Raw genomic sequence first — 14,315 nt, 5'->3', positions numbered from 1 at the left:
ACACTCATACATATCATCCTCAGAAGTATTATCTAAACGGTAGTTACCGGAGGCTAAACAGAAAAAAAAGGGGTAGGCTTGATAGACGATTAGTTTTGATAATACCAACTTCTCCATATAACGGAGAGGCGCAGATGGTTAACAATAACCTTCTGAATTGATATGATAGTTTGAGACCTAGCATTATGTTCTGAATATGGTCGTTTAATGTTTTTGTGTAAGAGTGTGGGTGGTGATACTCTGGGCGTTAATACTATTATCCAGAGATATAACAACCGGGAAATAACATTATTCTTTATACGTAATAAATGTGTAAAAGAAATTATTTTTAAAAAAAAAATTTAATAAAATTCTGAAGAAATTCAGTTAGTAGGTTTGATTGAATACTATCGTAATCAGCTTTAAGTTTTTCCTTCATTATTTATTTTTAGATAAACCTTACAAACCATTACATTACATCTTGTAAGGCATCATTGTAATATAAGAGATATAATATTTACAAGTTACATAACTTAGAAAAAAAGAGAATTTTATGGATTATATTGTTTAGGTAATATAACATGAAACAGAATCATTGTTTTCTTAAAGATAAACAATTCTGTATTTATTTCTACTGTATTATTATTTAGGTGTGCAATATCTTAAAATGACCTTGAAAATGTAATTAACCAGTATTGTTTATTACTATTATTATTATTATTGCATTGCCGCAAGTAATACAAGCCCCATCTTTTACAATTGTACTAAAATATACATTACAATGCAGTAATTGTATTAAAAAAAATAATAAATAAACACAACATCCAAAAAAATGTAACCATAAATTAAAACAACTTGCTAGTTTTTTCTGTACGACCCTGAATTTTATGTAAAATAGTTTATTACATAAATAGCTTTTTTTAAATGTTTCAGAATGTTAGTATAAACTATTCTTTTCTTCTTTCAGTCTGGAGTTATCTTAGTGATTAAGTCAGTACTCAAGCATTTTTTTAAACTTTTTCTATTAATCATTTCCCTCTTATACTGTATGTGATAGATTAAATTAATTTGTAATTTATTGTTTTACCCTATTACCTTATTAATTCTGTGATGCATTTAAATGAAGTAAGGTATATAAAGAACAGCTCAAATATACTCTTTTCTTCTTATTTGGAAAAATTGTCTTCTAAAGATTTCATCTACTGAATGTCCTCTATTTTTTTTTGATCCTGAGCCTCTACCGATCATATCCTTAAAGCTTCTTCCATCCTAAAATTCCGTAACCATCTTCCTCTTCTTCCTTCTACTTTGCCCTTTCACCCTTCGATGATGTATTTCTATGTAGAATATCCATAATCAAGATGTTTTCCCTTCGTTATCATCTTAATCAATTTCTACTCCTACTCGTCTATTCTTTACGATCTCATTTTTAATTTTGTCTATCCATTCTCCAAAACTATTACTCTAAAAACCATCCGAAGAAAAGTTACCTATCTTCCTTTAACAAAAATTCACTTACTCTGAAAGTAATGATTTTCAATATACAGCCAGCTCATTAACAAAATAATAAAAGTAAAGGTGCCGTTTGTTTGGTTATATATCAATTGAATTTTGCTAGGCTTGGAATGTAAACCCACCGGGCTGGTCTAGTGGTTAACGCGTCTTCCCAAATCAGCTGATTTGGAAGTCGAGAGTTACAGCGTTCAAGTCCTAGTAAAGCCAGATATTTTTACATGGATTTGAATACTATATCGTGGATACCGGTGTTCTTTGGTGGTTGGGTTTCAATTAACCACACATCTCAGGAATGGTCGAACTGAGAATGTACAAGACTACACTTCATTTACGCTCATACATATCATACTCTGAAGAATTATCTAAACGGTAGTTACCGGAGGCTAAACAGGAAAAGAAAAAAAAGGCTTGGAGTGTAAACTCTAATAAATCTGACGCGAGTTATTTTTATTCCTGAGAATTTCTATGTCATATTCAAAAATAAATAACGTATTATATCTTATTTACTTGTAGGATCTAAGATTCAACTGAGCGCTTTCTCATACCACAAAAATATCGAGCATAGTCAGAGTTGTTCCTTAGGACCCTGTAACTCTTTATGGTTGGTCCTTTAATTCCAGTAGAAAAATAAACATTTGTTCAAATTCATTGATCGGTAATGCGCTGCCCTAATCTGGGTAAAAAAAATGATGTCCTCCGGGATTAATGACGAACGATCTTGTCATGGTCGTGAGTCTTTAATTTTCCTCCGAGTAGGATATTTTATCTCATACCACAGTTCCTCTGCGGGTAAAACGTCCTTTCTCGTCATCCGTTTCTTTCCTTTATCCTTTCTTCACCATAATCGGTTCTATGGATCCAGATATAAATTTGTTACATCCTCCATGCAGAATATCATCTTTGGAATATATACCATCTTTGGTACTATTGTATCATAGAAAACTCCTGTAGGCCGGATCACCATGTCGAATAATTTCTTTCTGATGGCTGTAGAAGAAGGCGTCTGAAGTATTATGCGGAAAAAGCCAAATCTCTCCTTAAATTTATATATAAATATATCCTACATTAGATTGCCAACAACAATTCGGTTATGGCGTAATAAAATTATTAATTAATAAAAGTTAGATGACAACACCAGTTGTTATAACTGCTGTATGATGCAGTAGGGCCGAATTTTAAATTCTAAATTGCCCCGACTGATAAATAAAAGCATCTCCTTAGATTTCTGAGAACTCATCCACGTGTTAGTTAGTTAGTTAGAAGGGTTTTATCACCCGGATGTTAACTGGAATAATACTAGTAAAGTAATACTATCAATAAAAGAATAAATTATACAGGTATTTTGCATTTCTGAAAGTGTTTATATTCCTATTTATAAAAAAAAAAACTAACAAAAATATTGTATAAACAAAATTAAAAAATAATGTACGTACGCATGCTGACTGTTATCTAATCTACTATCTTAGCAACGGTTTTCCCTAAAGTTAAAAGATTTAGCGAGGTTGTAAAATAAAGGTTGTAACAACTTTAAAAAAAAAAGCACCAAGGGGGGATGGATATATTGACGTATGATGCGATAGAAATTGGAATGGTGGTTATAATTAATACGGAATTATTAATTTAATGCTGAATGGAGGAAGATATGATTAAAAGTTTAGTATTGTTGTCTTAAAATACTACATAATTAAAAAAAAAATGAAACATAACCTAAAAATTAAGTTTCGATTAAGAACATTTTTTTTTTTAATAACATGAATCGTCACCAAGAGGAGGGAAAAGTCTTAGTGCCTGGGTATTTATACCTCAAATAAGGTATAAATATTTTTAGCATTCAGTAATTTTTATATAGCCTAAAATCTCGACATTTAGTAGAACTTTTAATTTTTTTAACTCATCTATTTTAACATTTTTCCTTAAATAAAATGTTAGAAAAATAAAGCCAATTTCAAATTTTATCAGTGAGTGAGAATATAAATTTTAACCTCTAGACAAATGGGAATGAAAGTTGGGCAACATCCTTTATCTATACTTATATAAAGTGATATTTAATATGTGGAAACAACCATTTTGCAATTGCAGTAACACAAACATTAATAGAAAACTATCAAACAAATATTTTAAAAATGTAATAACAAACTGATTTATTGTCAACTCTCGATTATTAGGGAGCGGTTTAACCGCATTGCAGCTTAACCACGATGCCTCTCGACAAAAAAATAACGTTTTAAAAACTTATAAAGAAGCTAAAGATTTAAAGAATTCATCGTTCTGTGATGGTTTTACTCCATTCATTTCCGACTTGAATGTGTGCTTGTTTTGTATATGATAACGCTGTATAGTTCATTGTGGATAGGATAGACGATAGTTCACTATGCGATGCTATATGCTTCGCAAACTACGAATTTCAATTAGAAGAAAGCATTTTCAGACACTAAAACAACAATCAATCGCGTCTTATTTAAGAAAAAATCTAAAAGAGTAAAATGCAATTCATTAATTTTTTTAATATTTATATATTTTTTCTCGTTAGTAACTGTAGATTTAATAAGTGTTTATTACTTAGTACACACACTACTGTATGTAGAATCTATTTATGTTCAGTATTAGTGATTGTAAAAATTTGTTACGTTATTACGTATTTTAAATAAACTTCTGGATATTACTTTTACCAGGTACGTAATAATGTACTGCAATACAGTATTAGGTAATTTTAACACTTATTACTTTACTAATTATTAATTTTGGATCAACCGTGATTTTGCTATGATTTTGGTTTATCCGCGAATCTCTTCCAGGTTATAATCGCGAATAATCGGGAGTTAACTGTAAATAAAAAGAATAAAGAAACAATATTAACCACTATCAAGCAAGCGTGCGTGCGTGTGTGTGTTTGTGCGCGTTCCTTTCTCTTCTACATCCTCTCCCTTTCAGACTTTTTCTCAAATATAGACTTGTATTTGAATAAACATTAACCCTAATTAATCTAATACTTGATATTTTATCCCAACACCTGAAAACAACTAATTTTGTATTCAATTGGCGTTAAAGGACCATGAATTACAAATTATATGCACATTTAAAATCAAGGTCAAACTCTTAATTATATTACGAGTACTTCCATATAGAAATAAACTGACAGTTACAAGGAGAGTTTATTTGTAGATTTAATACATTTTACAAATATCACCGTATTTTTCTCGGTTAATAACAGATGGCAATAAAAATTACTTACAACAATTCCACAACAGGACGAAATTGTCTTTAAAAAAGATTACAAAACATTTATAAATTTCGATTTACTTATTTTAATGTTATAATTTCATAAAACAAATTTTAAACCAAATTAACTAATATCTGATCTTGCAAAATATATTATAGCCGATTTGTAATCCAAAAGATCAAAACAGAACTGACGATAATGGCAGATATTAATTTAGTTAACAGTTAAACTTTTCTTTAGCTGTACTAGAAAACAGAAAACAGAAACTTGGATAGTGAAAGAGAATGTGTAATAACTGCTGATCTCAAGAATAATCCACTGAACATTTGGCAAGAATAAAACGAGATGAAAAGAAAGAGACGGCATGTTTTGAAATAGATGAATATATAGATTGACCTTTTTTAAAGTACGAGCACCAACACCCCATCGATTTTGACGTGAAACGTCTTTAAAATCACACCGAAACATACGGATACCAGAACAGAAATTTGTAGCGTAACGAAAAAGGTCTATATCGTCCTGCCTTAATAACTTAACTATTAGTCTCAGAGACGTAAACGCGGTGACATTTTAGAACTTACATGATCAACTCGCAGATATAACTTTGAATTTGCGTCACTGGCAAGCGGTTTGACGAGGACGGGACACAGCGCAGATCAGATAAAACTGGTGCTCTCGCTCATTTCCATTCAGTGTAGCTCACGACTTATTTATCATTAAAAAAAATAAATAATCGTAATACTTTAGAATCTTAATTTTCTTCAGAGATATTCTCTAATATAGGAAGATATAAATAAATATTTATATTTATACATATAGTATAAAACAAGTAAAAACTGACATGGTATTTAAAACTAGTATAATTAAATAATATCAAATCTAACTTACAACTGATACAGATGTATTAACGTTTTTTGATATCTGATAAAATTTTTAAATCGATAATGTTTCTTGTTAAAATATATTTTAATGTCTTGTATTAGAACGATGTACCTGAAGATGATTAACAACCGAAAGTGCTATGGTAATTGATTGTCTATATTTTTAAAGTTGAATCTTTATTATTATTTTTAAATAATATATTTTCTTACGTTTACTATATAGTATGTGGCTTTTGACTAATGTTTATCTAAGTAGAAGTAAAGTATAATCATAACTTTGGTACATTAGTTTTTAACAAAATTTTATAACGGTAGTTCTTTAAAAAAAAAAAAAATTATCCAAAAGAAAATTTACTAAAATTTTTCAAAATTAGAGTTTTCGCATACGATAACAGATGTACTTACTGTCATTACCTCCTTCCCCCCAAAAAGAAAACTTTAATTATACTAAAACCCACCGAACTGGTGTAATGGTAAACTCGTCGTCACAAATCAGTTGTTTAACAGCTGCTTTCAACGTCTAAGTTTCTGAGATTCAAATTCTAGAAAGAGTTATACGGATTCCAATACTAGACAGCGGATACTGGTGTACTTTGGTGGTTGGAGTTCAATTCATCTCAGGAATGATCGGTCTGGGTCTGTACAAGACTACACTTCTTTTACATGTCATAAATATCCTCCTCATCCCATTGGCCCGTGAGAGAGGGTTGCTTATTATTCACTAGTTGAATAGATTGCAACGTACACCTAGGAATAATAATAATAATAGTTATACCAAAATTAAAATATATATATATTATTTTTCCTTGTGTTGTTTTGGAATGGGTAAACAAGTTTTTTTTCCATTTTTTTGATATAATTTTTACTTTAATTTTTTTCATTTAAAAAACTAATAGATTTTGTATGTAAACAAAGCTAATATATTTCCGTGAATTTAAATTTGTATTTACATGTAATAAAAAGTACATATAACGTTAACAATGTAATAATTCATTCTTAATTATGCGTGTTTTAACAGCTTTAAACTGCATTGATCAAATGTTTGTCTGGATTATTTAAAATATTTTCAGGAAACATTAAACATTCCAACGTAAACAGAGATAGTAAATACAAACCACACGTTATCATCATTCCATAGAGACTTCTGACCCTGTTTTAAAACATTTTAATAACTTTTACCATACGCCTAATACATTACTGTAATTTGTTAAATAAAATTAAAATTAACCCTTTTCTTTAATATAAGATAATAATAAAATTTGAGGTATGTAAATTGTTATTTAATATATATTAATGTAGATTAATAATATTTTAATAAAAACCATCTACAAGAAACTGTGAAAATACGTATTTCACGAAAAATAATTTAATAAAATAGTGTTAAAAAAAATACTAGTTTACACAATTATAGTAGTACAACTTAAGAGTTTAATCAAAATTAAGCCCAACCAAAGTTTGTTAAAGATTGGTTCAACCTTTTTTTTTTATAATGTAAAGAATAAGATAAACAAAAAAATTAAAACAATCTTTTAACTCTATATCATTTATCACCCTCATGACACGACAGAGTATTCACATAAAAAAAAAATATATATATGAATAAACGAAATAAAATTAAATTAAAATGCACGTATAGATTAATAAATAAAATACCTTTTTTCTAGAAAACATTCCTCTAGGTCGTGGAGTAACTGGTTGTGAAGGCATAACGATAAAATATTATATATATGTATATATATATTTTTTTAATTATATTAATATATATTTTTTTTTAAAAACGAATCGGGGAAGAAACACTGCAGATTAAAAAATACTTAAAGACAGTAAGAAAAACCTACAAGTTGTTTAAAAAAGAATGCAACAAAACCTTAACACACAACAATAATAAACACCACAATAAACACAACTCTCTTCCGTCAGTGAAACACGTTGCAAACTGAACCGAGCGTGTAGTTCACCACAAAACAGTGATAGAAGGTCGCGCGCGCGGCAGTATGTTCTTTTTTTAATATACATACAGAGAAATGAAAGGAGATTTGTGATTGGTTAAAATGCCGGTTAGTAGACCAATAAGAAATGTTAACTTGATTCAGCTTCGCTATTTCTAGCCGGGCAATACAGACGACGGCAACGCTATGCTAATAGTTTGTTGTATATAGCGTGAGTCTGTATATATACATCGCATACGTCAAACGTACTCAAGTTTTTTCTTTTAATGTTACAGAGATGTTTTTCGACTGATTTTAAATTTAAATATTAACTTTAATTGTTATGGATTATAGTAAACAATTAGAAGGATGATGACACCGCTTCATGCGAATAAAAAGGATTCAGTTTGTTATGTTCCAGACAAACAAAACACTGAGATCATAAACACCTTTTTATTGCCAATACTTATCGCCAATCATTTGCAAAACAAAATTAACAATTTCAAGACAATATTAATTATTAAATTATAATTAACAGAAATCCTATTAAATCACTAGTTTATGGCGGCAATAATTTTAAATAGATATTACTGATAAGACATTTTGTAAACAAATTCAACAGATGCGATATGATTAATAACCGTTAAAGGATCATAAAATCAAATGAATAATAAAGATATCTCTTTAATGTATGCAGAAGATATGAATAATTAATTAATTACTATTGAGGTACAGTATTAAAAACAAAGCTATTTTTGATCAGTTGTTTATTTGGAAGTAAAGAGAGAAACGAACAAGACAAAAAACCTGTGTGTACATGTGAGGACTAATCCGGTCAAGTAATAACAAAAAAAAACCTACGTACATACTTATATTACTTATCGACGTAGTCCTTAGTTCAAAATCAAGATTTTTTATTGTGAAATCTATTCCCTCCCCAAAGAACGGCACCATCAAAGTATTCATACATGATGGCCATCGAGTTGGCTATTGCTTTTGAAGTGTCGAGTAACTAGCCAATTCTTCAATTTTGTGAACAGATGAAAATTAGGCGGTGCCAAATCTGGGATGTAAGGGATACGGCAAAAAGTCTGCCCTTAAACTTGTTACACCCATAGTTCTTCCGCCAGAGAAACCATGCATTATTATGCAAAAACACCAAACGATTCCATTCGTTAACATCCATCGACGTTATTCTATATCGCTCTTCTAAGAATTGTCAACGTTTCACAATAAACGTCTGCGGTTTTTGTCGGCTTCATAATTTCTGCCAATAAAATTTTATACAGTCCCAAAAGTGGTAGCCTTAATCTTTGTTCGAATCGGTTTGTTTGAAATAGTTAGGCTTGTTCGGGGAATGTGTGTGTACATCCACTGTTTGGAATGTTCTTTGCCTCAATATCGATGAACCGAATCTAGGTTTCATCCCAGTTACGATATTTTCAAGAAATACACTTCTTTTATTCTGTCTGGTATTGCTGAAAAACGTCAATGGCGTTCACATTCTTTTGGTTTTGTGTCGTTTCGGTACCCATGCTCTACAATATTTACGGGAACCCAATCTGTTTTAAACAATTCTGCAAGGAATGGAACTTGAAATTTGAGGAAAAAGTTTCATTAAGTTCAATAACTGAATCGTCGGCCATCACGAACAGCATGTTCAGTTTATATAAAGATTTCATCAATCGCGGTGGAATGTCGCCTTATTCCTTCCTCGCCGTGTACATTAGTTCGCCCTTCTCTGAATTTCCTGCAACATTCTCTTATACAACCAACACTAATTACATTATTACTCTAATCTACACATCGTATCCGACAGTGGATCTCGGCTGCAAATGTTCCTTATGCTTGCAAAAAAACGAATGACGTTTTGCGTACCTCGCAACTGACAGGAGACGCAACAATCGCCTCTATATTTCACCAAGTAGTACTCAAAATTTTTTTTGGTACAGAAAGAAATGGATACTGGGCTATACGTGTGATATTTAAACTTAGTTGATGTCGCTTGCGCTTTGTTACTATGGTAACCGGCTTGTTTGTAACGCTCGACTGGAGGTTAATTTATAATAGTCATCTTACACAGACCAAAGTATATTGTTCCTATGTAGAATTATCTATCACTTGCTAAATTATCAAAATATTTCCACACAAAAAAAAACTGAAATTTTACACGGGGGTTCCTAATAAGTACCGTGAACTTGTTAAGAAATTCATTTAAAAGAAAAATTAATTACACAAACTACGAAAATGGGGGTTCAAATTATACGTAAAATTAGACGTAATAAATTATAACAAATTAGACGTAATAAATTCATACTTTTTAAACAGCCATTTTCTTTTTAGAAATTGGATAATTGGATTCAACAATCATGATTAATATCCGATCATGATATTTTCTCACAATAAATAATATCCTATTAATTATTATGGGATTAATACCCATAATAATTATTTAGTGTAATTAATTATCTATATTTATATCTTAAGGTTTTTTTTTTTTTTAGTTTTATGGGCATCAACTGCTATGGCCATTAGCCCGATAGAAATCTGTAGCGTATGAAAAAATGGTATGCCTGACCGAGATTCGAATCCGGAGGCATAGCATGATGAAAGGCTGAGATGCTACCACTCCGCCACGGAGATCAGCTCTATCTTATGGTGACTGAATATTAAAATACAATAAACTTTTTATTAAAAAAATAAATAACCAAACAATAAACTTAGAGAAGTTTTTAATAATCGCTTTAAAAAAAATTTAAATGTTTGAAACTCATCTATGAACACATCAAAATAGTAAGATTAATGTAAGTTCACCAATTTGGCTTCAAAGCTTTTCAAGTCCATGAATTCATCATCAGTTATATGATAAATAAAATACTATGCTATAAAATGCATTAATGTCGTTGTATGTAAAAACTTATAATCATCATCATCAACTGAATTAAGTATTCATTGAATATTGGTTAATTCAGTTGACGACTATTACTTTTCGAATACAACTTATAATGCAGTACTTGATACAGTACTTTATAACTGATGATGAATCTATGGACTTTTTTAAAATTTTATTTCATAATCTGAAAAATCTATCTTAAGCTTGCTATTTTAGGATGAGTTTTATTAACTACTAATTGGATCACACTAGACAATATATTTAACAAATATATACACTTCATTCATCATAAATTTCCTAAACTCGTTCTTGCAATTAAAATTTTACGTTGGGTTTTCCCGTAGGTGTAAGACCCTTGTAAAAAAATAAATAAATAAATAAAGTACTAACCATTCCAGTTTACTTTCAGTTCTAAGTCAAGGTCAATTTAACTATAACAAGGAAAGATGGGGTTTTTTAAGGAGGCTAGAGTAGATTTGATAGACGACTGGTTCTGACAATACCAACTCCTCCATATATCGGCGAGGCGCAGATGGTTAACGTTAACTTGGCCAGAATTGAAAGTTTGAGACCCATCATTATATTCTCAATACTTCCCGGATGGTGGTCGTTTAATGTTTTGGTGTATGAGTTTGGATGGTGATACTCTGGCCGCCAGTGAGTGTCCTTCAACTTGTACAATTTGATTTTCCTGAATTTCCTTGGCAGGCAATGTTTCTGTTCAGACAACTCTCACGTTGGGACTAAACGCCTTAGTGCAAGCCCAGGAATGTGGTTGATTCCGGGAGAGAAGGGTTGTCCACCGGGAGTTTTTCATTGCTTTCACGCTGCTAAGAACAACTCTAGGTAATTTCCTTGGGGCAACCTTCTGGTTAGCTCCACTATCTCGGTGACTTTGTGGTCTGCTATGGGGCTTGCGGTCCAAGGATCCAAGGCCGGTGTATTTACAACTGATTCTTTCTCACTTTTCCTGGATATAGCTAAAGCTAATTGCAAGGTGGGGTTGTAGTCCGTATCGGCACGTGCTGCTGAATTACATGTCTCCCAGCTATCATTCAGTTATCGAGTTCTCATTTAGTATGAAATTCTATGGACGTGATAAGCCACAGGGAAAGGTATTATTAATATTAAAAGAACTAAACTTGTTACATAAGCAAAGAACGTAGCTGTCTATAAGCTAAGAGTCTAATAAAAACTATGCACCTGGAAACTGCATATGAACTGATCAATCCATTGCGAACATTCAGTATGAGTTTTCCAGACGGTCTGGTATTCCAGATATCAAAACAACTTGTTTAAAGATAATGTGTTATAATAGAGAGAAAAGAGAATAAACTAATTCGGTTAAGTATGTGGTTGATCAACAACAGACTCAGAAAACTGAAGAATAAATACAAATAATGACAGAATGAAAGAAAAAGATTTCGCAGTGTGGATATGAAAAAAAATATAACGCTTAAAAAAGTAATTTCTGTAAAGGATTAATGGTCTATTTATTTCGATGCAATATTTTCTCTCCCTAATTTTATTTCACTCTTTGTTATCTCCTTTCTTTCAATTTTTTAACAAGAAACTCTCCCTCTGTCTCTCTCTTTTTCTGAATATATATAGATATTCGATAAAGTGAAGGTCTTAACATTTCCTTTTCATGTATTAAACCAACAACAATTTCAGAACGAATTTAATGAAACTTGGCAATGCTATTCCTTGAAGTTAAGATGGAAATAAGGTTGTTATATTAGAATCTTGGCCAAGGTACCGACTAAACATACCTATAACTTTGTTAACAAGCGTGAGCGCTTCGTACTGTACCGCTGAACTTTCTTATCTAGCGGGAACAATCCTGTTTATTTTCCAACAATATCAGAATGAAATAAATTGAAAATAATTGAATAAAAGTAGTTTTTTTTTTTTTTTTTTTTTTGTAATGAACTTAAGTCGTAACTTTTAATTCATCATATTAAATAAATAATAAATTTATATAGTCTAGGTTAAATAAAATCAACTGTGCCTAATAAGGAAAAGAATTAGTTTAATATTTTGGTATTTATAGCTGTTCTTACATCAAGACTGAAAGATCCAGCTTTAAATTCAGTTAAGGAATGATAAATTTTAAATTGATTTAATATTTGTGTTTACTTTTGCGATTAAATAAATGGGATTGTCTGGCGAATGTTCAGCGTAAAATAAATAAGATTAAAGCTGAATTTTGGTTCTTCTTTTTATGAAAAGTGATCATCTGAAAATAAATATCCTTAGATTAAATATTATACGATGCTGGAATGCAAAATCGTTTTATTTTATTTTTTATATATATATTTTTTTTTCATCTTGCGAAGGATTACTTTTTATAGAAAACCAAGGGTGACCGCTTAATATAAACTTCGTTGTATTTATAAATCACATTTATTTATACGTATAAACTCTTGTATCATGATGACAAAAAAAGTTTTAAGAAATTAGACCTTCTATATATCAATAAAAATCAATGCGTAATTTTCATTCAATAGACCAAAAGAAATTATTTCAAAGAAATCTAGAATACGTTTCCTTGAAAATATCTTACTCACATTATAATACGATACAATATTATGTTAGTATACGTCACATTTCCTCAACAGACAGTCGTGTTTCAAGAACAGGACACAAAAGTACCGTATTTTATTTTTATTGGATGTAGTTTTATAATAATAACAATAAAAACAATAAAAAAGGAGATGGTGTATTCACGTTAGTTCCTAGTACTGAATTAATCAGATTTGGCTACTTTAGTTGGCTCTCGCGCCAAAATCCTTTAGTTTACTGACGTCATCACGATCTGTTCGCGGAACTCGTGCATGATTCATCCATACACCCGCTAATCATTGGTTTTGACAGGTGAACCTCGTCATGAAACTTCTTGGCACACTTACCATACACTCTTCTTACTCGTAAATTAATACAACCCTACCTTCACCAACATACCACTAGTTCACTCTGTTGGAGGGTAATGTAAACATAACCTTTACTTGGTTGAATAACTATTATTAAAACTGTAAATCAAAAAAGGGTACTTTTTTATTTTATTTAATAATTTTTATAAAGGAATTTTTACACCTGTTTGTTCTATTTGTTATAAACACCTTACTTAACAGATACTCTCTCTCTCTCTCTCTCTCTCTCTCTCTTTCCTCTTTAGCCTCCGGTAACTACCGTTCAGGTATTACTTTAGAGGATGAATAAGGATATGTATGAGTGTAAATGAAGTGTAGTCTTGTACATTCTCAGTTCAACCATTCCTGACATGTGTGGTTAATTGAAACCCAACCACCAAAGAAGATCGGTATCCACGATCTAGTATTCAAATCCGTGTAAAAATAACTGGCTTTACTAGGATTTGAACGCTGTAACTCTCAACTTTCCAAATCAGCTGATTTGGGAAGACGCGTTAACCACTAGACCAACCCGATGGGTTTACTTAACAGATACTGGAATTACTTTCAATTCTCGTTGGTATTGAATATGAGTATTTGAATTTGTCAATGGATTTCACCACTGTTTTCTATTCTGCACCAACCATTTAATATAAACATATATGTTAATCCTAGAACTTCAAAAACTGTTGCACCAAGTTTTGATAATTTTAATCTTCACACAACGGACACCAGTGCAAAAAACATACAAAATTTTACCATAAAATTCATTTTTCATCAATTCTTTCCAACAACTTATTCAAATTAATATATATTTAAAATTTATATTCTGATATATAAATTAAATGGCTATTTAAAATTAAATGAAAAGATTTACTTTTACAAAACCTGTTGAAGATTTTTTTTTTAATAATGAATTAATTCACCACATATAAGCTTACAAAAAAGCTTGTATGTAAAAATATGAATTTTACGTGAAATATACCA

At 30.6% G+C, this 14,315-nt stretch overlaps 1 protein-coding gene across 2 annotated transcripts in view; it reads right to left on the bottom strand.

Moving 5' to 3' along the window:
* The window catches only part of Sarm (sterile alpha and armadillo motif), a 297,807-nt gene that overhangs the window by 213,145 nt on the left and 70,347 nt on the right, over positions 1–14,315 (bottom strand). The window contains exon 1 of one of the 2 annotated variants that reach the window (XM_075364378.1): positions 7,249–7,317. The exons of the other annotated variant lie outside the window; for it this stretch is intronic. Coding sequence (XP_075220493.1) covers positions 7,249–7,302 — 54 coding nt within the window. The 5' untranslated portion in view covers positions 7,303–7,317. Of the gene's footprint in view, positions 1–7,248; positions 7,318–14,315 lie in introns of those variants that run through there. 2 annotated transcript variants of the gene reach the window in all.

This window comes from Lycorma delicatula, chromosome 4 (genome assembly GCF_047948215.1).
Source record: "Lycorma delicatula isolate Av1 chromosome 4, ASM4794821v1, whole genome shotgun sequence".
NCBI classification, from domain to species: domain Eukaryota; kingdom Metazoa; phylum Arthropoda; class Insecta; order Hemiptera; family Fulgoridae; genus Lycorma; species Lycorma delicatula.
Note: the sequence above shows the minus strand (reverse complement) of the source record. Positions and strands in the feature narration are given on the sequence as shown.